General features: G+C 42.2%; 1 protein-coding gene across 1 annotated transcript; it reads left to right on the forward strand.

The window, feature by feature from the left end:
- The first annotated feature begins 8,545 nt into the window (after positions 1 to 8,545).
- Positions 8,546 to 24,942, forward strand: shc3 (SHC (Src homology 2 domain containing) transforming protein 3). Its single transcript, XM_079552117.1, has 12 exons — positions 8,546 to 9,859; positions 14,005 to 14,075; positions 15,247 to 15,310; positions 15,966 to 16,085; positions 16,206 to 16,259; positions 18,252 to 18,303; positions 18,379 to 18,508; positions 19,580 to 19,733; positions 19,812 to 19,905; positions 20,230 to 20,415; positions 22,625 to 22,950; positions 23,024 to 24,942. Exons 1-12 carry the CDS (start codon positions 9,251 to 9,253, stop codon positions 23,150 to 23,152), a joined length of 1,989 nt encoding a protein of 662 aa, XP_079408243.1. The 5' UTR covers positions 8,546 to 9,250; the 3' UTR covers positions 23,153 to 24,942.
- The last annotated feature ends 275 nt before the right edge of the window (positions 24,943 to 25,217 follow it).

A 25,217-nucleotide genomic window follows, 5' to 3' on the forward strand; every position in this document is an offset into this window, starting at 1 on the left:
GAGACCAGGCACCTGGTGAGGTGGCCCTGGGGTGGCACTTGGTTTTTCTGGAGTTTGCATGTTCTCCCCATGTTTGCGTCGGTTCAATGAGGATGAATGAGTGTCTTTGCGACTGTGGGACAACGGATGCAAATTAGCCAAGGCTACAATCCGGAGTGGCGTGTTTACATGCATGAGTCCCATGTCTGTTCATTAGCATGCACTGTCCCGACCACATAAACAAATAGATAAATAACTAATGCTAACACCACAACAAAACGGGTTGGATTTTGTTACTTACAAAGTGCCAGTCAGCATTATTTTTTGCTAAGTAAAAATAATGTTCATTGTGCCAACTTGCGCTATCATTAACATTCATTTTAGTTTGAACTATCAGTGATTAGTGCTGCATAACAAAAGGCTTCTTGATGATTATGCAGGTGGGGTGTACTAGTGAGTACTGCCACAAATATTCTTCCTTTTGCTTCCTCAGCCCCCCTGAGTGGGGTGGCACCTGGGGTGGCCCAGTAGAAATTAGAGATGGCCTGGGCCACCCCCTAGACACACCACTGACAATCGGTTGGCATTACCAAAGAATGTCTGCACAAACTAACAGGAACTTTCTCAGAGAATGTAATCTGCACACTCGTCCACCTCATCAGCGTCATCGGGGCCTGCACCTGACCGCAGCTCGGCGTCCTGACAGTCTCGAGTGGGCAGATGCTCACGTTCGCACATGAATCCTGGATACGGATGAGGGCAGATGGCAGATAGTGTGTGTGTGGTGTCCTGTGGGTGAGTGGTTTGCTCGTGTCATAATAAGCCTTTCAGAACCAGACCAGTTCAGTTCACTTGAGACCGGTTCATTTGGGCAGGGGCAGCCCCCGCAAGTTTGTTTTTCAAGTGTCTTTAGGGTAAAGTGGTCTGGGTCGTCATGGGAGTGGCCAATGTCAAGTGTCCTGTTCGTCCCGTTTGGCCTGGGAAACTATTGTGCCCCTCTTTACCGCCGTCTTCCTGTATTAGTTTTATCTTGTAAATTTCCTGTATTATAATAAAATATAAATAAAAAAACACTCCTCTGCCTCTCCGAACTGAACTCTGTCACGAGCCTTCCGAGATCTATCATGACTCTATCATAACTCGATCATGACTCTATCAAAACACTGTCATGACTCGATCATGACTCTATCATAACACTGTCATAACTCGATCATGACTCTATCATAACACTGTCATAACTCGATCATGACTCTATCATAACACTGTCATAACTCGATCATGACTCTATCATAACACTGTCATAACTCGATCATGACTCTATCATAACACTGTCATAACTCGATCATGACTCTATCATAACACTCTCATGACTCTATCATCCTAACTCTATCATGACTCCATCATAATTATATCATGACTATCATGACTCTATCATAACTCTATCATGACTCTTTCATAACTCTATCATAACTCTATCATAACACTGTCATGACTCTATCATGACTCTATCATCATAACTCTATCATAACTATCATAACACTGTCATAACTCTATCATGACTTTATCATAACTCTATCATAGCTCTACCATAACTCTCTTGGGATCATTCCTTGCACATTCCAAGGCTTCAATTTTAATTTCTGGATATTTGGGAGCTGAGCCAGAAAGGATTGAAGAGCTTCCTTTACTTCCGTATCCGCCGCAATGGCCAAACTACAACCAGCAAATGTGGCGCAAATGCTTGACGTCACCTACAAGCCCCGCCTCCTCCGCTCGCTGAATGGTAGGTTGAAATTCCACCGATGTAACACGGCCACTGAGATCAGACCCAGACGTACATGTAGGGAAATTATAATTAACTGGAGTTTACGGATGTCTAAGGCCAGGCTAAATCCAAACATGTGACAGGAAACAACCACAGCCTGATATCACTGTGCTTTAGTCCTACATCAAAACACCATTGTATGTGCTAAATTTGGCTGTTAGGTGTGGCAGAGCACTCATCTACAAAAATGAAAACGTAATTAGTCTATATTAGGCTATGTCTTGCATTTGTGAACAGCATAACGAAAAACGTATTTAGTAAATGTTTTCTAAAACTAATAAAATAGACTCTAATTTAGCCAGCTTTTATTTGTTGCTTCCAACAATATCCGCTACTTCGCACTGCCATTGAAGAGGAGTGGACCACCATACAGGCCACATTGTATGAGATGTGCTGCACTGCGTGAGGCAAATGGTGGTCACACCATGCTGACTGGTTTTCTGACTCTGATTTTTCTTCTTGAGAAATAAAAACCTGATTAAAGCTAAGCAATGATAGACTTGACGGTATAGGCTAGGTGTAGGCATAGGCAGGCCTATGATGATCTGCCAATAGATGGTTTTCCGTTCCCATGATCCTCTGCGCCACGCCGCCATTTTGTGTGGCGTTCGACAATCTGACAGATAAATGAGAAAAAGTGGCATCAAACAGATTTGACAACGGGGCTAGCTGGTAGCATGAAATAAAGCGAGTCTACGATGAGCTCGTAGACTTGTATTTTTTCATGCTGCTGTCAAACGCAAACCAGGTACAGTTAGCAGCTAGCAGAGAGATGAGACTCGGACAAATCACGGAGGAAGTACAGGCCGTCCCCGTAAAGTGAGACCCGGCGAGAGCGAGAGGCGGCCGGGGAGAGTGTGAGGAGAAGGCCGGGGAGGCGAGAGCGAGGCGGCCGGGGAAGAGCGTGAGTTGGCCGGGGAGAGTGTGAGGAGAAGACCGGGGAGGAGCGCGAGTCGGCCGCTGTTACTCTCTTCGTTCATCAGGAGGTAAACGCAGCACAGATTGGCGCTGATACACGTTATAGATACAGCCATTCCTCATTGTTTAACCGCTCACATCACAGCTGTTTGTTTGGTTCGATGGACAAGTTTAAGTGCACACTATGGCCTACGTGTTTTACTGTTATGATTACCGTGCATGTGTACATCACAATGATTATGTTAGCCTACCCATCACATGGCTCATTGTGAGTGAAAAAAACACATTAGCGACTACAGAACGGCCGTAGTAGACACAATTATTCATTAAATGCGCATGCCAGTCGTGCATAAACATTGTCGAACGCCACACAAAATGGCGGCGCGGCGCAGAGGATCATGGGAACGGAAAACCATCTATAAGCACTAACGCTGCGTACTTGCAAACAATCATGATTGGCAACTCTTATTTTACCCGCCTTTCCCGTGGCACGTGCAAGGGGGAAAAAAGGCTCTTATTTTGCCTCGAGGAGGGAAACGGGATTTCGACCAAAAACAAAACTACAACACGGTGACCTGTGGCCCACTGTGTAAAACATGTTCAGCAGCAGCAGAGACCGAGGAGGTAAGACGCTGAAATCAGGCATAGGTTAAATATAAGTCTATGTTAAGCACTGTAGCCACGTGCAGTCTTTTGCAGTCTTGTGTCTTTTTAGCGCTGGTGGGACAATGTTAAGAGTAAACTTTCTGTCACTTTGCCTCTGTCAGTGCCACACATTATGACTCATGTTGTCTCTGGCTGAAATCAGTAGGTTGATTGAAAGGCAACATGTTTTAGGATGAAGACGCCGCTTTTTGGTCAAAGTAAAGGCAGCATCAAAACCGTGGAGAAGCCGTAGACCCTAGCACCATCTAGTGGCAAAAGGAAAAATAGGCAAAAATGTTTGTCAAAATGTTTTGTAAATTATTAGCTTATTATTATTATTATTATTATTATTATATTACTTGATGGAATGTGGAAGAATTAAAATGCACGTAGACAGAAATAACCAGAAATAAGAGACAGTAAATGAAAAATAATTATATATATATATATGTGTGTGTGTGTGTGTGTGGTCTGACCTTCATCAAAATCATTTCATTTCATTTTATTTATTCTTTTTTCAAGGTAATGCAACATAAAATAATCCAACAGACAAACAAACAATCATCATCATATTTTTATTGGCCAATCTGGCTGAACTGCAGCAGTTTTGTAAAGAGGAATGGTCCAAGATTCATCCTTATCGTTGTGTGTCTAATCTGCAACTACAGGAAAGCTGTTATTGCTGCAAAAGAAGAGTCAGACAGATATTTAATACAAGGGAATCCACGCTGTTGTGAATGTCTCAGGTTTTTCTCTGCAAATATCTTCATAAACTTATGAATAAATTCTTCTATTGGTAATGGCACGTTGTCCAGGCCCTGAGGCATCAAAAAAGCCCCAAACCATCATTTTCCCTGCACGAGACTTCACAGTGAGCATAGTGTAAAGATGTTGGTCTGCTGTTTTGTTTTTTCTCCTCACATGACGTGTGTTCCACCCCAAGTATTCAACTTTGGTTTGTGAAAGAGCACTTGGATGCTCCACAGCACTACTGGATAAATATCCAGTTGACTGTTTGACCAAAAGTTGAATAGTTTGGGAGGAACACACAACGTCATGTGTGGAGGAATAATGGAACAGCAGAACAACATGTTTACACTATCCTCACGGTGAAGTCTGGAGCAGGAGAATCATGGTTTCCAATTCTGCGGGATTTCTGGGCGTTCACTTACTTTTTCCACGCTGTATTGTGAATCTTTACATGTTATGGCCAATAAAAATATGATAAAATTTAAATGTGTGGGTGGTATTAGTTTAAGCAGACACTGTTTAATCATTCTTATGATTTTGATGAAAATCAGACCACATTTAGTGACCAAATTAGGCAGAAATGTGAGAAATTCCAAAGCATTCACATACTTTTTCCTCCCACTGTATTTCTGATTTACTGTTATCATTTTGGATCAATACTTCCGCCACTGCTGCTGCTGCTGCTGCTGCTGCTGCCACTGCTGCTGCTGCTGCCGCCACCACCGCCCGAGTGGGGCGCATATAAATAAATTGCATATAATAATATATAATAGAATATAATAATAATAATAATAATAATAATATAATTATTTTATGTCTTTAACCAAGAACCATGAAAAAGCCTTGTGTATGAATAATATCCAAATGTTTTAACATTAGCTGAGCTTGGTACAGTTATTATTTTTATACCATTATTATTACAATACTGGGTTGGTACAATACCAATACCTGAACATTATCTTTTTCAATAAGTACACTAGATTATTTGTCATCCAGAAACATACAACATAACCATTTTGTTCCATAAAAGACAACTCTTTTTTAAATTATTTTGTTATCTATTGAGCAGAAACAACCAATTCACTTTCTTTAGTGCTGTCTCAAGACCCACTGGGCATCACAACTAAAGGAGAATATACCAGTTGTACCTTTTTTACACAATACCATTGTGGTATCGTTTAACAGTGCCCACCAGTCTCATACAACAGTGTTATAGAATCATTGTAGCTGCAAAGTAGGCTGCTGACATTGGGTCTTTATTGACTGTAGCCTCCAGAGACCAAAGGTTATGTAACACCCGTGTTATAATGGAAAAAGCTCTTGGACTACTTGCAGTTGTTTGAATACAACACATTGTGCCACAGCACAGTAATTGTGACGCATATTCCCCAAATGTGTATTTTAATTTATTTTTTGGGTACACATTTCAACTTACAATTGTCTGTCACTTTATTATTGGTAATTTCACTTGTTGCGAGTTGAATGTTTTTGGTAACCTGGCAACTGTAGTCAAGTAGAGAAAACTGCTGCCCTACTCCTCACCTCACCATTACGTCTCTTTTGCATGTGTGATAGACCTGTTACACAAATGCATGTTTGAATATGAACACATTGTTTCAGAGTCACAAATAAGTAGAGTTAGAGGAGGTCTCGGTGCTGCAGGTGGAGTGCAGTATCCGTAAGATGGGGTCCTAAGATGGGGTCCTGTCCACCAGATCCGCTCCCCACACCATCACTGAAACAAAATCTTTCCATCAGTCCCCTCATAGCAGCAATATTGAATTCTTCCCTTCAGTCTGGCTCAGTTCCATCAACTCTAACAACAGCTCTCATTAAGCCACTACTTAAGAAACCTGATCAGGACCTTAACATTCTGGCTACATAGGCCCATCTCCAGCCTACCTTTCATTTCCAAGGTCTTCGAAAAGGCTGTGGTTAGCCAGCTTGAGTGCCATATGCAGACCTGTGGCCTCTATGAGCCCACAGTACTGCTCATTGATCTGCTGGTTGCGGCTGACCGGGGCTATCCATCCCTTCTGGTTTTCCGAGACCTTACGGTTTTGATACGGTGGATCACGACATACTCCTTCAGCGCCTTCAACACACCATTTGTCTGACTGGAACTGTCTTCCAGTGGTTGCTGTCCTTCCTGGCAGGTAGAGCTGAGTATGTGGCCCTGGGGGACGCTAGGTCGAGACCCCACACTTTTACTTTATCCCACTATATTGTAACTCCTAAAGACTTCCCCCCGCTCACTTTTGTCAATAACCTTTAGGAGTTACTGCGCGGACGTTGTGCTCCTCGTATCATTCGTACCCCTTTTTATCTGCTTATAAAATCGACATGTTACATTTCTGTGTAAATATACTTCGCTTGAAAACACTTCACGTAACTTTATTTAAATAGGGAACACGTGGAAGAGCTTGGTAGCTTCTATCGTGAGCTTTTTTGGAGCTATATGACATGTGGGAGAGGCTGCGTATGTGCTCCGTTTGCGTGACAGAGCGCACGGACAAAGACCAGACGGGTATATATTAACTCGACTAAGGTTAGGTAAGAACATATCTCAGTATGTAAAAACGGTGGCCTATTCCTTTAAGTATTGTACTGTTGAATCGCGATGCCAACACGGCCTTTGTTTGGCTGGTAATCTTAAAGAACTTATACCTGACATTGTTTTTCTGTTTGTTCTGTAAAAGTAAATTTAGTAAGTGTGAAGTTTGCATGACATTATGATTTGTTGATCTTGTGTATGGTCAAATCCAAATAGTTAATATGTGACAAAAAGGGGTTTAACATTTTTGTCACATATTTACTTCCGAAGGACAGCCATGGCGGTAAAATACCTATTTCGTCACATTTTGAATAAAAAGGTTGAATATTAGGTATAGTTCCTTTAAGGATACTTATGTCTACTAAAGGCGTCGTATTGAGATTCATTGAATTGAGCCAATCAGAGACGGCTGTCGGCTGTCCCTAGCCAATCAGAGGCATCACTTCCCCTGCCAGTTGCTCTTGGGGAACTGCGGCGGCTGACCCACACGGCTGGTCTAGTTGGGGTCTCATGAGCTTTCCGTGCCCCATGTGCCCGTGACATCAGTGCAAGTCCAGAGCAAGTCGGGACAGAAATCTAACCAGCATGCACCGTGCGTCTGCAGGCAGCCCGTCTGGCTCACCTCGAACGAGCCTGGTGCTCCATGTGTAGGCGCAGCAGCCTCAACCATTGGACTATCCGCTGCGCATAGGGGTGTTTTTTTTTGTAATTTAAAAAAAATGTTTTACCTTTTGTAATCTCAACAGGAATGATGTCTTTCATTAAAACAATGAAAAACATTTTATAAATAATGTTGTTTGTATCTCTGCTACAATTATTTGAAACTAACACCTGTCTGTGGAATGGTCTCTTCCACTATTCAGCCTCCCCTGAATGAGTCATCCAGCTGGCTGCTCATTGGATAAGACCTTGCCATCCCTAGGGATTGCCTTGCAGAGGCAGAAATGCCTTGCTTCCATTCACAGAAACATTGGTATGCCAGCCTGCTCTTTCATTCACTTAGACGACTAAATATTGCATGCATCTTTGTGCTCTCTTCCTTTGTCCTTTGTCTTCTTTTCTAATTATGGAGGACCTTGGTTTTCTTCACTGCCTGTCTTTGTGTCTTTGTTTCTGAGGAGAGAACGCAGACGTACTGTTTTCTTTTTTTTTCCCTGCTGGAAAGAGATATGTTGGGAGGGACTGCAGTGCGAAATCTGCAGCAGTGAGCGCGGAAGCTGCTTATGAATGAGTGTTAGTCCTTCGCCTTCACTACTTTCTCCTGAGGACATTTCTACTTGAATGGTGTCTGGCTGTGTGCTTTCTGCTGTCGTAGAGACAAAATGCTTCTCACTGTTTTTGTGGAGACTCCTGGGCTGTTTCTGTCCACCTCTTTTTGAGTCATCTGCCTGAGACGCATGCTGTTCATTCTGTTCTTCTCACTCATGTTGCAGTTTTACCAGTTTAGCGTGCTGGCTGTTTTTGTAAGGATTTTTTTATCCTCGCTTCTTTTCTTATGCGCACCTAAAATTGAGTGCCTTCATTGCAGAGAGCTTTTTATTTGGCATCAAACATGGTAAAAGTGAAACTATTCATTTTCTGAAGCATCGATTTTAAACAAATGTATCATTCATAGATCACCTACATCTGAAAGCATTATAGATACTACAGTTATGATACATTTAATAGCCTACAAGTATAAATCGATGTGATTCATAATACAAATAAAACCAATTCTTCATTTTACAATCTGTGTAACAGGCACAGGAATATTACAGAAGAAAAGCGATTTAGATCAGAAGTTTTTGTTAATGACTACATCTTCATTGACAATTGTAAGCCCTCTGCTATCTGTTAGTTTCCTTGTGCAAATAAATTAAATGGGAAGCTAAAAATTACTTGGATTAAATATCAGTCTAGGGCATTAAAAAAATTGATTGGTTCCAGTGTGCTGTAAGTGGGAGGTTTTCTTTCTCCCTCGAACAGGAAGTGATTTGCAGTGCTCAGCAAGCCTTTTGTTGAGAAGGTTTTCTCAGATCAGTGAGTCATGCTTTAGCTTGGAGCCGACAGGCAGCAGCCAGTACACAGTATTTGCTCTTCTCACAGTATCCATGATCAGCAACGTTAACATACAACCTGTTCTCTGCTTTTGACGGGATTTGAAGGCGACAGATCTGCGTCAGAAATCCAAGCAACTGCATCACAACATTGTTGGTCTTCCATAGATCTTTTTTTTTTTTTTTTTTCACATCTCCTGCACATTTTTAATTTTTAATGCCGTTACAGAGGATTGTGTCTTTGACCGATTGGATTGCATTTTTGGATTTGACTAGAAACAGGGTGGACTCAGGAGACAGTGGCAGTAGCTGTGGCACAACCCAGTTATTGCAGTAACCTCCAAAGAGAAAATAATTGTCAGGTGACCTGTGATTGCTCAAAGGCATTTGCTGCCTGTACCACCGCCGCTGCTGCTGCTGCCGCTGCCGCTGCTGCTATGTTACAAGGGAGGCTAATCAGCAGAGCTCAGCCACGTCTGCCAGCACACTTGTGAAAGAGGCAGGCTGTGTGAGAGAGCAGGAGAAAGCTAGAGAGAGAAGGGTATGCTTCACCGTACCAAATACAACCGCTTCAGGAATGAGTCAGTAACATCGGTCGATGATCTTCTCCACGGACTGTCCATGAACCCCAAGGTCTCGGCCAGTCCCCAGTCTGTTGCCGAGACATCTTACACACCCCCATCTGAGGTCCAGCCCACCAGCGCTTCCTGCACCGCCACTGGCCACGGCTCCGACCACCTGGAGGATGGAGGCACCACCCTGTGTACACTCATCAACAAGGTGTCCAACCTAAAATTCACAAACTCAGGCAGCTTGCTGGGCATCAAGGGCTTGCCCTCAGCTGTCAAGGACCTGGCGGTGTCTAAGCTGCAGGGGGGTGGGGGATCGGGCGCAGGCAGCTCCGGTGGCTCTGGCCCTGCTGTGACAACAGCCGCGGCAGCAGCCTCTGGGGTAGGAGCCACTCAGTTAACCCCCTGCTCGCAGCTGGAGTTGGCAGTCAACATGAGCAAAAAAAGCCGAGTGGAAGACGTACAGCCTGGAACTGAGGACTGGAATCCAGGGGGAGGAGGTGGACTGGTCAACAAACCCTCTAGAGGATGGCTACACTCCAGCGAGAAGATCTCAGGACCAGGAGTGACATACATTGTCAAGGTTGGTGTTTTTTATTTTTTTTATTTTTTATTTTATATCTTACACATTTAGATCGGCAAAAGGGGAAGAACCATGAGTTTTGTATGTCACTTTCTGCAGATAGCTGGCTATATTTAGAGAACAAAGAACAGTGTTATATTTTTAAATATAATTTTGTAAAATGTTTATGTGCAAGTTGTGTTAATCAATCAGTTATTTTAATTCACAGGAGGCACTGTTTATGTATGTAATAACACTGCATTTATGAGATCCTATATAACATGATCTCCAAGAGCCTGGGTTGGCTAAAACTGGGAAAAACAGCCATGAATGTCATCATTTTAGCAATGAGTCAGTATGGGGAGTGATGATGCTCCTGAAAGTGTGAAGTGAATGAAGGTAGGACACTCCACAAGCACAGAGCAGCCATAAAAAACACATCAGCTGCTACATTATTTATGATACCTTTAAGTAACAGTTGGGCATCAGAGAAATGTGCTGCATGCCAAATCAATGTGATGACCATCATATGACACCTACTACAACTCACTCAAACAAAGCCACTAGTGTTTGTGACCGGCATGACATTCCATTAACTGAATTAAGGCCGAGAGCGCTTATTGGTCCCATCACCCCAGTAAAAGCCTCCTCACACAGAGTGGGGTATGGGCCCTGTCTGTGCCGTCACAACCCCCTGCCCATCCTGCTGTTGACAGTTTGCTCTACATTGAGAGCGCTGTGCTTTAATTAGGATTATGTGGCCACTGCTCTCATCATGTGCCACTATTGTTTTCCAATATTTTAACTATTAAAGTGATTAGAGTGAATTTCAAATTGCATTTGGGCCTAATACTTTTATTCACCTATATAAGGTCTCCAACATCCTGTGATATGGTAGTCACTTTTGTAATTGCATAGTGCCAATTGTATGCCCACATATAGCGGGATCAGTTTAATAAGCCAAATGGAAAAATAAGAACAAAGTATTCAGTCAGAAACAAAAATGTGAAATATTACATTCATTTTCCACTAATGTCCACCAAATTCACCCCGTGATAAACAGTTCCAACGTTTATGTGAATGACCATTGTCTTAAAAAGTTAAATTAGCTTGCGTGGGTGAAGGCCTGTATTAATTACTAGCCCCATTATGAATGTGATGGTTGTAATGATCAGCACAAAAGCTGATGCCATATTAATCAGAAGAGATGCTGTAACATGAGTAGGTGTTGTGGCGTGAGGGAACGTGCTTTTACCTAAAGTGTGATGTTGTAGGCCTATGGATGTTCATTTTCAGGACAGCGGAGCGGCCCTCCTTTGCGACGTTGCATTTTTGATGCTGTGCACTCCCTGTCGCACCATGGAGTTAAAGCTTCTGCTAAGTTGATGGTTGCCAAGTTTGTGTGGCCCATTCTCAGGAAGGACGTAATGGCGGGTTCACACCAAATGCCTCCAAAGCGTCAGGTTTACATTCAAAATACATGGCCGCCTCGGGGAGTGTAGAGAGATCCCGCGGCACGTCCCGCGCCTCCTGTGCACGAGCATCGACCAATCAGGTGCTTTCCCAAACAGTGACGTTGGAGCAGTGTATATCCTATGCTGCAGATATAATCATGGAGGATTTTAGCTTCATCGTTTTGAGAACCGGAGCTACAGCAGCTCTGCGACTTTTACAAAGACGCACATCAGTGTTTCTTTTACCTAAACACCCCTTGATGATGCACTGAGCATTCCCTCCAGAGAAAGGTAATGCTATAAGCTAAAGCTCCGATCAATCATGTGAAAATGAGAAATATGCACAAAGTCAATAAAACCACCATCTACATAAAGCAACCGTTTAACATCATCACACACTGAGCCGGGCTTGTTGATTTTGTAGATTATTGCTCACGTTTCATGTACAAGTGGCCGTATCCGATTGTTTAGCACTCGGAGCTAACTAGTTGCTAAGCAGCTAGCTCCAATCGAAGTATTACGCTCTAATTATGTCAATAAAGCAGACAACTATAAAGCAGCCTTTGAGATGATCAGTCGGGCTTTATTGCAGACTTTTCATCAACAATTAGCTTTAGCCGCTTAACATGCTAATGGCCTAACCTAGACTAGCCATTGTCCACCGGCACAAATAATTGCCCGATTTTCAAGCATGTGGGCTGGATACTATAGGCTTAAATACTGGGGAGATCCTGGCGTAGACCATGGGGATATAGTTCAAAATCCATAAGACATGGCAGTAGCAAAGAGGGAGTTATTTTTCAGGCAAGAGCTCCTTCCAAGATGAGCTGATGCACGTCCAGAGCATTTTGACGCTCGGTGACATTGTGACAAGTGTCTGACTTCAATAAGCACAATCGTCCAACTAGGGGCTCTAGGCTCGTTTTTGCTGCCCAAAAAAGCGTGCGGTCTGGACACAGTAAGACTTTGCGTGCCAGCGCGCTAAGGTGCAGAATGAAAGCTCCTTTAGAGCCCTTTCCCATTCCTGAGAGGCGTTTTGAACATGTACACATCGATCTTGTCGGTCCTCTTCCCGTCCCGTGGTTTTACTCACTTGCTGGTCGTGTCGTGGTTCGTTGTGCCCTTGGACAGTTTACCTCGGAGCTGTGGAACGCGATTGGGGCTAAACTTCACCGGACCACTGCTTACAACCCTCAGGCCAACAGACTGTGCGTGTGGTGTCATCGCACTATGAAAGCCGCCCTCCGTGCATCTCTGGTGGACAGTAACTGGGTGGACAGACAGCTGTGGGTTTTGTTGGTCTACATTCCGCCCTCAAGGAGGATCTGCACTCCTCTTCCACTCAGTTAGTTCTGGGTCAGTCTTTGAGAGTGCCGGGGGAGTTCCTGCCTAGTGTCTCGGGTGTGGGTCCTGTTGTTGTCGGGAGATTGTCCAGGGGAGGCTAGGTTTAGCTCTCCTGTTGCTGTGCAAGCGGGGCACAAGTCCATCCTTATTGAAATGGGGACTGGTCAGGACAGGGTTTCAGTGGACCGTTTGAAGCCCGCTCATGTGCTCCAGGAAGTTGGTGCGGAGCCGCGGCCGCCCGCCCAATCCTCCTCCGGACATTGACCCTTTGCCCGTCACAAGCCCACTGCTGGAGGTTGTTAAACGCAGTCGGAGGGGTAGCAGTTAAGTTACCTCCACGGTATAAGTAGGGTCATTATTGTGTGGTCTGGATGTAGTGTTCTCTTGTTTCACACACAAGTCCTCCCTTATTCTGAAGGGCTGGTTTCCGCAAGAGCAGATGTGGTTATGTTAGTGGTGCGAAGTTGGAAAAAGAAAAATGACTCGACATTTGCTCGACATTTTCATCCTCCAAAATATACTTATATTAAACCCTGTTTCCTTATGGTCTTATTCTGTTTAAAGCAAGCTAACCCTGTTGTTTAGACATGCAGAAACATTACTCTTCAGTCTGCCCTTAAATGTCTAACGCGAATATAAAGTTCGGGAATGTGATGTCATATTGCAAAGCACCATGGGATTAGCAGCAATTATAAACTAATGGATTTTACAAGTTAAAATACTGGAGTTATTGTTCACATTAAAACAGTGAGTTAAATTTAGTAACTCAGCAGCTAACAGAGTTGTTCCACAGCTTTTTTCTTCACTTTTTATACTGTTTTTTAGCTAATGTTAGTCTATGGAAAATGTATGCTAACAGGCAGACATGGCGGATCTCCATGGTAACAGTCATTTTTCCAGAACTCTATTCACCTTATTCCGCCCACTTTTGCCTCTTTTTTCCTTGTCTCTGCACTTCCGTTGTATTAACACTTCCGGTCGAGCACGAAGCCCGTTCATTTAAACGGAGAACGAGGGAAAATGTTCGCCACTCAAATCTGATGTTTAGTCGATTGATTTGAGTAAAATGTCCAATGTTTATTTGCACCAAGAAGTCAACACTGCACCGTTTCTCTGCATGGCCTAAAAACAGCTTTGTGTTTGTGTCGTAACTGATTTTATCTGGACTTCTCCAGTCCCATGTTAACTGATAGGAGAAAAGGGGCGGGCACAATTCATGGCGGCGCCCACGCAAATTCCGGAATAAGGTGAATAGGGTTAGTTTTAAAACTGAAACTAGATAATTAACTCAGTGAGGGCTTTCACAGAAGTAAAATTGACGACTAACTATAAATATGGTGAAAATGTTTACTGTTTTGTGTGTTCCAGTATTTGGGATGCATAGAGGTTCTTCGATCTATGAGATCTCTGGATTTCAACACAAGGTCTCAGATCACAAGGTGCGTGTTTTGAAAAATGTCCCCTTTTTAAAAAAATTTTTAATCTTCATACTATGCCACAATGAAAACCCCACTTCTTAAAAATAAAATAAAATCATGAAAAAAATGATGTAAACAGGTAACCTGGCTAACGCCAGACTGCTGTGTGCGCTCAAATCATTTCAAACTGCACAGCAGCCTGGGGACCATGGCTGAAATTTTTGCATGGATTTGGGAACCAATCACAGAACGAGGAGGAAAGGCAAGATGATGACGAGCTATTTGATATACGTAAGCTTGTAGTTTATTTACGGATTTAAAAAAAAAAGTTTATTTACGGATCCAACATGACAGCAGCAGACATGACGGTGTTTTTCGATCAAACTTTAGGCCGTGTTCTAAATAGTTTAGCTCGAAAGTTTACAGCGGGTACGTCATACGTCATCTCATACGATGATAGATTGGCTGACTATGGACGATCGTAAACCACACCTCTCCTACGAGAAAATGAATTGGTGGTCCCCAGACTAAATATCACTTGTGATTTTAGTCTGGCGTTAGCCAGGCTAGTAAACAGGATTAGTGGAAGGATAATTCTGGCTTATAAGTAGCTAAATGTTGCATAAACTAATGCAGTAAGAAGATCTTTTTTATGATCATGCTTTCAAGTCTTTTGTTGACATTCAAATGTATGTCCAAATTATTTAACAGAACATTTGGTCATTGGTATCTCGCATTGTTTTCCCTGTGCTACATTCCCAACCATTTTAATTTGTTACTGACAAAGCATTGAGTTGACACGTCAGATTTAAATGGGATTTGTTTTACCTACATGCTCACCATGCAGTAGGGCTTTGTTTAGCTGGGCATGGCACATGCCATGTCCACTTTTATGCTTGACTTCCTAAAGTGGGTGCAGTTGAAGATGGCCAGCCAGGCACCTAGCTATGGTTTTCACTGTATTGGCAGACAGTGAGTCTCTCGAAAAAAAAAGGTTTACACTGGTGTGTAACTGTTTTTCATAAATGATAGAAGTTAAATCATATACAGTATTTTATGTTAGAAACCTGTGAAGCGTGCAGAGAAACTATTTAATCTAAATGTTTATTTGTTACACTAAAGCTTAAACAAATCCATGCAATCCTCATCTTCCACATCATCTTGTGCCCACCCTCTGTCCTCATCCCTCCAGGGAGGCCATCAGCCTGGTGTGTGAGGCTGTTCCTGGGACCAAAGGAGCTTTGCGCAAAAGAAAGGTACATAGATTGACACATATATGGAAAGGGAGGGGTGCTGCACTGAGCTAGTAGAATTAATATTTGAGAGCAGACAAAAAGACAGGAGAATGTATTAGATATTCATTTACCCTTCCTGCTGCTATATATAGCACCCGTTGTGTAAGTTCTTTCCCCTCCCTTTTGTGTAAAAGGAAAGAAAACAATGACGGAGAGAGAGAGAGAGAGAGGGGAGGGGGGGGCAATGGCAGGGAGTGATTGCGCTTAAAGAGGACGCGGGGAACATGCAGCGGTACGGGGCTGTACGTGTGTGGGTGTAGCTCCAGCCTGAGATGCATTGCACACTACTCGCAATGCTTAGTGACTCATGTGCACATTATCTGCTATCAGAGGGATGAGATTGTGGGCACATACATCCAGTGCTTATGTGGGGAAAGAAACAAAGCATTTCTTGTTCAAATGTCTTGGGAGAGCTCACAGAACAAAATGTCGCACACACATTTTCTCTGAATGGATTCAAGCATTTATTATATATATAAAGATTATTTTGTCCACTTAAACTAGAAAAAGCATGAGATCTGTTCACCTGTGTTTCGTTATTTTTTGTACCTGCGTGTCATATTCATTTTAACAAAACTGTTTTAATTTTCTGTTTATTCCTTTGCTTTTTCTGTAGCCACCTTCAAAAGCATTATCCAGTATCTTGGGGAAAAGCAATCTACAGTTTGCTGGCATGTGCATCAATCTTAACATTTCCACCAGTAGCCTGAATCTGATGACCCCTGATTGCAAACAGGTACTGTCTATTAAGATCTCCTATGTTTTTAATAAGTATATGTAATTGTTATTGTTACTATTTTTGTACTCAACACAATATATGATTGCTGATCACTTGTATTACTTTTTTCACTGACAGATCATTGCCAATCACCATATGCAGTCAATCTCTTTTGCATCGGGTGGAGACCCTGTAAGTTTGACTAGTGTAAAAATAAATTAGGGCCCGACCAATATACATCGGCCGACCAATATGGCCAATATTAATTTGCCAACTGCAAGTACTGTAGTTCCGGAACGATGATAGAGACTGATAGAGCAGTTTTTTTTACATCGGAAAGAGGAGGGAAGGAGTTTTAAAATGAGGCCTCTGAACCTCCTATGCTGTGTGAAATAGCGTTGAATATTTGTGCTTCCTCTTTTACAGAACTGGGTTGTCATATATAAAACTGTCCTCAAGATTCTTACCGTAAGAGTATGTACGGACAAAACCCAAACTCCATGTACAGAGAAAAAATATGCGCACGTTTTTCTCTGCACTTCTCTTCATTTTTCCACCCACCTTTAGCAGAAATCTGGCCATAGGTCGAGCGGCTTGTTAAATAAAGGTCAAATAATGAAATAAAAATGACCCCTCCTCATGCCACGCCCTCTGCACGCCTCCACTTCACAATAAAAGGACAATGCACAGTAACATATTAATGAGATTTTCCTAAACATGAGACGGTAATGAGAGGGTTGTACGGGGGGGGGGAGAGGAAGCAGGACACAGGCTGTGGATCTTTGTCGTGACAGGTTTGGCGTCATGCACAATCCCGTTAATAAAATATTCATTATGCCCATTACCCGTTTAGACTGTAAAAAAAGAGCTTTATTAAGAGGCTGATTTTCCGGTCCGGGTGGTGTGAGTGAGGAGGGGCAGTGGTCCGTGTCGGGGGCTCTGTCGCGACGCGTGAAGGTGACATCGTCTCTGAATGGCATCTTGCCTTGTGTTGTGATCAAACTTTCTGGTGTGCTCAGGAGTTACTCAGACTTGTGTCCGGTCATTATTTCATGAGATTGCACAGTGATTCAGTTGGGACCATTCTGGCTTTCGCTCATGTGAAAAGGCAGCGGTTTGTGGTTATTATTATAGTCATTATTTTTTTTAGAAACAATACATTTCTCCCAGTGCGTAGGTTCAGAGTTTCCTTACAGGTCCACAACTTCCCACGTCAAGTTGTGTTTTTATCAATCCCAAACTTTACGGAAAACATTACTTACGTCACTTTTGGACACATTCTGAATGTTCGTGAGCTTTATAAATGTAACCCTGCTCTGGACAACTGTTACACAATTGACCACACTAAATAAACACTAAACAATACTTGCGTTTTTTTTTTTTATTAAAAAGATAAAATTCAAAATTGAAAAGATAAAATAAAATGCTTTTTTTTAATCTTCAAGATGTGTCCACCAGGCAGATGCCATTCTGTCCTATAGAGAATGGTGGTCAAATATATGGAGTGTCATTAGTGTAATGTAAATTCGATTGTATGGAGAAATTATCTACTGTAGGAAGATAATTAGTACCAAAATGTTGAGAATAAAGGCAGGTGGCACTTAGAAGGTCAGGTTTAAAAATGACCAAAATCCCCAAAGGCGCTTAAACCACTCCCCCAATTTGGACAATGTCCCCTGATGAATTTTTGGAATGTGCTCATTTCAAAAGCTTGATATGTGGCTGGACTGTATTGCCCACTTGTTCAGCGTGGGAACATTTTACTATACGAGGAAATCTATGAAACTTTATGCTCCTCTCCTTCCTCAGCAGTGTGTGTGTTGACCACTTTGATTGGATTATAGTTACCACGATCTTTTGTCAAAAGTATTCAGCTAATTTACTATGGAGTACGAAGGGCTGTGCTGTCCCTTTGCCCTCGAGTCAGTGACCCTGTTCAGGTGCGTGTGACATCACTCGTCCACGTGCTTATACCCCTTTCCAACCCCCTTCATATCGGTGTGTGACCCAAACATCCATATCGGTCGGGCCCTAAACAAATATGAGGTGTTAATGCTGGTCAGGTTGGCCCGCAGTGGCTCAGGACTAACCCAACACCTGAATGCTATTTAATACAGTAAAGCACTTACTTACTCAATGTGTTGTTGTTTTTTAACTTAAAGCCTTGTTTTTTCTCTGTTGCAGGAGACCACTGATTATGTTGCTTATGTAGCAAAGGATCCAGTTAACAGAAGAGGTAGCTGTTTCATAGGTTCACAGTGGAAAATAAAAGGTTGTTTTTACTCATTATGTAATTGTTGTTGTATTAAAGCATGCCACATCCTGGAGTGTGCTGACGGTCTGGCCCAGGACGTCATTAGCACCATTGGTCAGGCCTTTGACCTACGGTTTCAGCAGTACCTGCGGTGTCCTTCAAACAAGATGTCCGCCACACAAGACAGGTGAGCTTTTACGACACTGACTATGCAATATCAACTCAAAGAAAGGTAGCAAACAAACAATGTCAAAGGGGAAGAATCTACAGTTATTTTCCTTTCTATCTCCCTTGTGAACAATAGGCTAACTCCAGTATTTTACCTTTCAAAATCTCCATTAGTTTATTATTGCTGCAAATTCCATGACACTTAGCAATATGACATCACAGTCCTGAACTCTGTACGTTTGTTAAATATGACATCACACACAATAATAAGCTACTACCGGGTCCAAGCTGTTGAGAGTTCCCTCAATCAAACACTGCAGAAAAACACAAATGTAATATTTCTTTGTGATCAGATGTTAAAAAGAGCATTGTAGTCGGCTCTGCAGCAGGGGACAATCAGCTAAATCCCATTGTCGTGAATAGGACTAATGTTCCGTTGGACCCGGAAGTGGAGCGATGACATCATCACTTAACAAACGTATAGTGACCCTGTCGTTACCGTCTCTATATGATCAGTTCATGCAAACCTAACGCAGATGATAACCATGGTAACGCAGGACAATTGGAGCCATTCATATAACACACAGCACTCCATGGACTCATAAATATTGTTACACTGTTTTATCTTATGATCTGCTCCCCTTCCACATGCACGGGAAGTTTCAAGCATTTGGTAGAACTTTTTCTTTGCTTTATGCTACTCACAGTGGGTCATAATTTGCCAACATTTTAAGCAAAACACATGGTAATATCGTTATTTTTGTGCTTTTAAGAGTTTATTCACCATACCTCATGGCAATCCCTGTTCTCTAGGCTGACAGTAAAGATAGTGACAGATAGGATGGCTGAGCTGTAGTACTTCTGTGACTTCCATTTGACAGTTTACATTAGCAACAATATGGCGAGTTCAACACAAAATGATATTTGTTTCTTTCATTTCAACATATATCATTTGGATTGATACATGTTTGTCATCCAGTATTCTTATGAACTTATTTCAATATGTACGACTGCATAACTAGCAAATGGGTATCAATACCTGCTCAAATTAGTTTTAATGCTGGTTTGACCCTAGTTTCAATATTTCCAGGGTATTAACCATGGAAGAGTTGCCATGGACTGAGGAAGAGGAGGAAGCAGCAGATCACCCTTATTATAACAACATCCCTGGTAAAATGCCACCACCTGGAGGCTTTATTGATGCACGGCTGACCAATCAGAATGCAGCAACTGATGGCAGTCAGGTACTGTTTTAGTTAATGTATATGTTATTGAAGGACTTGTTTGTAAAATAACCTTTTACTGTTTTTGTATCGATCAAGACGGGACTTCGAGCAGTTGATCAGACGTACTATCAAGGGCGGCATTGTGGAGAAAACTGGGGAGATGAGAAAAAGCCTATTTTCATACAACAAGGTAGGATTTAGTAAAGAAAAATAAGTATCTCTATTTATTATGCTGCACAATAAGGGGAAAATAACTTTTCAACTATGCTCCAATTTTGATACAGTAACCTAAAATCAACAATAAAATACTAATAAAACACACAAATACATTCTGTGTGGTACACTACAGATACAAGACTAAAAAGTCACAAAAGCTTTTTGTTTTAGACAGTAAAATAAAAGCTAGGAATCTTTGGCAGAAAGAAGACATTATTAGCATTATTGCAAATATAGTTCTGTTTGAATATTTTTCTTGATATGTGTCTGTTAAATGTTTTTATCTCTACACTTTCAGGATCATTCGATATAGGTGACAACAAAGGTCAATCTATAAAGGCAGGAGAAATGCCAATGTACGTCAACACCCAGCAGATCGACGCCCAGGTGCTGGCAGCGCTGCAGGCCGAGGCGGACAGTGTCCCAAAGGGCAGCTTTACAACGGGAGCCAAAGATAGCCCACCCAAAGATCTGTTTGACATGAGTAAGTTAGTACAGTGGAGCTGAAAACTGAACATGCCTTTGAAGCTCTTCAATGATGTGAAGCAATCACACTGGAAACTAAAGAAAGTCACGACTATTACAACTTATCTAAGATTGCTTAAGACTCAATGGCAAGGAAAATGTATTTATACCGCATACTTCATGCACAAGGCAACTCAATGTGCCTCACAGCAGCACCAAAACCACATAAACACAATAAAAACACAATAAGACAATTCAGTCGATACAACTCATAAAAATATATAGATGCAAATATGTATATATTAAAAATATATATTAAAATTAGTTAAAATACAATCAATTACCATAGGCAGCCGTGAATAAGTGTGCTTTCAGCCTGGACTTAAACATTAGTGTTTGGGTTGAGGCCCGTCTCACGTCCTCATGGAGGCTGTTCCACACCTTTGCTGCATGTACCTGAAATGCAGCCTCACTTTGTTTAGTCGTGACTCTGGGAACCACCAGGAGACCCCTCCCTGAGGTTCTCAAGGCCCGAGGTGGTTCATATATCACCCCCTTCCCTGTTATTCAAGTTCATGAGAGACGAAGGGCTGCCCCAATTCTGTTTTGCAGCGAGGGCTCAGGGGCTTCAGATGCAGACTTACAGTGGAGGGCCAGGAGGAGTTTGACAAAACACGGCACAAGCTCCGGGACCCCTCTCAGAGCAGATGAATCAGACATAAAGGGAGGTCGGTGAGGTCAAGAGTTCAGACACTATGGGCCTGATCTTGTGCATCAAAACGGAGACGATAGTGTGACATTTTGCGCTCAGTAGGAGCGCACTTTGTGATCTTGCCACTCCAGACTTAGCGCATTTAAGTGGGCGGAGACACACCAGATCGACTCCGCGTCCAGGAGAGTGGTTGTGTGGTTGTGTGGGGTGAACATGTGCTTTTGTTTTGCTTCGCGTTCACGCCGAGCGCGGCCGATCCGCGCCACAGCGGACGCTGTAGCTCTTTTTCTCTCGAGACGTGAACATCGTTTAGCTCACGATGGGGTAAATAAAGTTTTTAGTTTGACCTGTGAGAGCCTAAGGCTTAAGAAAGAACGCAAGACAGCGCAATGTAAACGAGGAAGTGAATGTCAGCCGTGTTTCCATCAGTGCAGTCACCTCCTCTTGTGACGCCCCCTCACAGGTGGCGGAGGCGAATGGCACATATAGCGCCGCCACTCGGAAAATAATTCGCCAAGAGCCTGCGCCGCCCCGTGCGCCGCCACAAGATCTGGCCCGCAGTGTTGAATGAGCTTGGCTGGTATAAATAGGGCATCTGAGTAATTAGAGGTGTGGTTAGCTGAAGATAGGAGTGGTTGGTTGAGGCGTGGTTCTGCTCCTGAACCTAGTCAATAAATATTAACTTCGTGACTGTTTGTTCATGTTTCTGTTCGCTGTGTACCACAAGTATAATAGTAATTTGCTATAAACGTGTGCAAATGCATTCATCTGCGCTGACTTCGACGGCTGTAGTCCGAGCCCCAGGTCCGAGTGGGGTCTGTCCCAGCTCTGTGGGGTCTGTGAGTGGGTCTGTCTCTCGCAGTAGCCTATTATCAGCGAGGTGACATACAAGCAGACTGTAGGATAAAGCCGAGATCAAGAGAAGGATTTGGGCCGACAGTGTGCACTACTCTTGTTTTGGGATTAAATAAATGCTTCAGTCTGTCCCAAGTTACTGATCAAGTAACTGGTTCTCCTTAGTGCAGAGTGGAAGGGTTAAAAAAAGAAAATTGGGCTTGGCTTGAGCTGCATTTTGACGACACAAGTGTGTGGTCATGTCACACCCCATTTGAAAGCTCAAAATATCCCAAACCCAGTCACTGATTCTTCACTTATAGGAGGCCTCCACTAGCACTAATTACAACTTGATTGGTTGCAGTACTGAGATTGTTACTGTGAAGATATACAACAGAGCAAGTCATTTTATGCAATCTGGTTTTATTTTATATTTCACTGAATCTCTGGCAACCCAAAGAGTGAGACCCATACAGAAGAAGTTTTAATTATACAATTGCATTATCTTTTGCAAGGGCAGAGCAATATATGTCAGTCTTCATATAGATGGAAATTATATTTGTTACCAGTCCATATGTGTGTTTGCATTCATCTACACACACAAAGCATGTTAAAAAGTGTTAAAATACTGTTTACTGTACATTCATTTACTGCTCCCCCCCTGTTGACTTCACAACACCAGAGCCGTTTGAAGATGCCATTCATTCGCAGTCACACTTGCCGTCCCAGGTGGCACCTCAGTCCCAAGTAACTGGTCTCTACAAGGCTGCATCCATGGACAACTCGAGCCCCCTTCTTGTGCGGGCAGTGGCTTTTCGGGCACAGGAGGAGCTGGAGGGACAGCCCTGGTACCATGGCAAAATGAGCCGCCGCGATGCAGAGAAACTGCTGAATGAAGATGGGGACTTCCTTGTTCGGAAAAGCACTACAAACCCAGGGTCCTATGTACTGACAGGAATGCACAATGGAGTTGCAAAACACCTGCTCCTGGTGGACCCTGAAGGAACGGTAAAGATCAACATTAAATGTAAATCCTGCATAAGTCAAGTACACATAACTAATGCATATTTTGTCTTTTAAGGTACGGACAAAAGATCATGTGTTTGACAGCATAAGCCACCTTATTGGCCATCACCGTGACAACAATCTGCCAATTGTGTCTGCTGGGAGTGAACTGTGTCTCCTGCAGCCTGTAGAAAGAAAGCAGTGATGCAATGCATGATTGTTCAAAAAAAAAAAAAGTATCATTCGAAATCTTGGAAATGAGACTATACTGGCCAGCAGTATTTATACTGGAGGCACTGAAAAACCCAAGCAAGATTTGTGAAATTATTTATAGAACTGTTATTTTATTGTGATGACTGAAATGCTATATTTTTGGAGAAGATAGGTGCATTTGGACATAATATCTTGATTTGATGTTTTAACAGATTAAAAAGACAACTGTTCTTGTAGTTGAAGTGCAAATTATGCCTCAGAGAGGTGATTACAAAAGTATTTTAGAATAAAAACCCTAAGTATTAGTTTTGTCTGTCAAGCACAACCATATTTCTACAGATACAACTGGAAACGAGTTTGATGAATATTACAGTTTGGAAACTAATGCTGTTTATATCCAAATATTTTAGTAAAAGCATTCTTCAAGCATATCTGGTTAGAAATGAGATTGTGGGGTCACTGGGGAAAGAATAGAGCTGACTGTGTTTCCTCTGCAGTAGTCACAGTGTTTGGGTGCAAACAGACATCCCTCATAGTGCTGTCAATGGCTTTAAAGATCAACATTTTTATCCAGTATTTCTTGTGTCACTGCAGTTGCATGACTTCAATTCAGCTGTTCTTGTGGACATTGTTCGTAGATCTTGATGCCCCTTCATTTGAAAAGGGTGGTTGTGTATGCTGACACTGTAAAATATTATGCTTTGGACCAGTGATTATTTTCATATAAGTTGTTTTCTGGATCTCTATTTTCTGTGTAGTCAATGATACGTTCAGGGCTTCAATCATGCGATGGATATCTAATATAAATTTGACTTGACACGTTTGCCTTTGTTGGGAGTAGTTTATTGTTAACATTTCAATACTTACTGAAATAGCACAATCAGAAACATAAGGCTGATAGACGGCAAAGCTTCAGTGTGTCGCCAATATCGTTTTTACAAAGAAATCGAGCAACATGGGTTTTCAACATGTGGTACCAGTGAGTTTTGCCAATTTACTTAAGAGGGAAATAAAACTCACAGGCTGGCTTTGTACTAATCCCCAGAGTCATTTAGTCTTATTAGGGAAAGTATCCGCAACTAAATTAACAAATCAGTTCATATTTTAAAGTAATATTATGAAAAATACCAGAAATATAACTAGCATGATTAGGCTATTACTGTACATTTGTTTAATAATGTTAGTAACTCAATGGAAACCAAATCAGCTGGGCATCGTCCACTTGAGTTGAACCAAAATCAGCACCATTTCAGTAGTTTGACAAATGCAATGTACTATAATGTGCCTGTATTTTGCTGCAAGGGGGAGTGTTCAGTACCATTCACCTTAGAGCAAATGTAACAACACTTCCTTTTGAATAGTTGCTTTTTGCTTTTATGTTTTCCAGTTTGCTTCTCAGGGTGTGTTTCGAGTGGGAGACGGTGGAAGAGGAAACTAATTTATGAAAAAAATGTGCCAACTGATATTTTTTAGTTGAAAGTTTAACCAACGCGCAAGGAGATGGCATTTTCCAGATTTCTGTTCATAAAAATGTGCCTTTTTGTACAAATGGTGGTTTTATTTATTTATTTTGATCTTATCGAAGTGCAATAGCTTATCTTGGGGCATGCCTGTTTATTTGGTTGTGTTTTTCCCTTGATGCGTGTTACTGCTTGACACTACTGTTTGCTCTCTTGACCTTTCACCCCCTATTCTATATTCTAAATGTATAATTTCCTAAATATAAACATACATTTTGTCAAATCTTTGACTCTCACACAAATGCTCACTATTTTGGAAAAAGTAGAGACAAAACAATGAATAAAAACTACAGATGTTTACACATTTAATCTGTCAGATCAGCTCTCATTAGCTTTGTATGTCTCGCGTTAGACCTCTGGTGTTGTTCGCACCAGGACAGTGGCTTCAGTGACACAGCTGCATGTAGCATGTTTATGACCAGGTTAGTGACAGGAGACGGCACCAATCTGCACAATCAAGATCAAATCAAGAACCTACAGGGACTAATATTATAACAAACAGACTGTAGCATTGTATTTTAATATAGCTGGGATAAG

This window comes from Gobius niger (assembly GCF_951799975.1).
Source record: "Gobius niger genome assembly, chromosome: 2".
NCBI classification, from domain to species: Eukaryota; Metazoa; Chordata; class Actinopteri; order Gobiiformes; family Gobiidae; genus Gobius; species Gobius niger.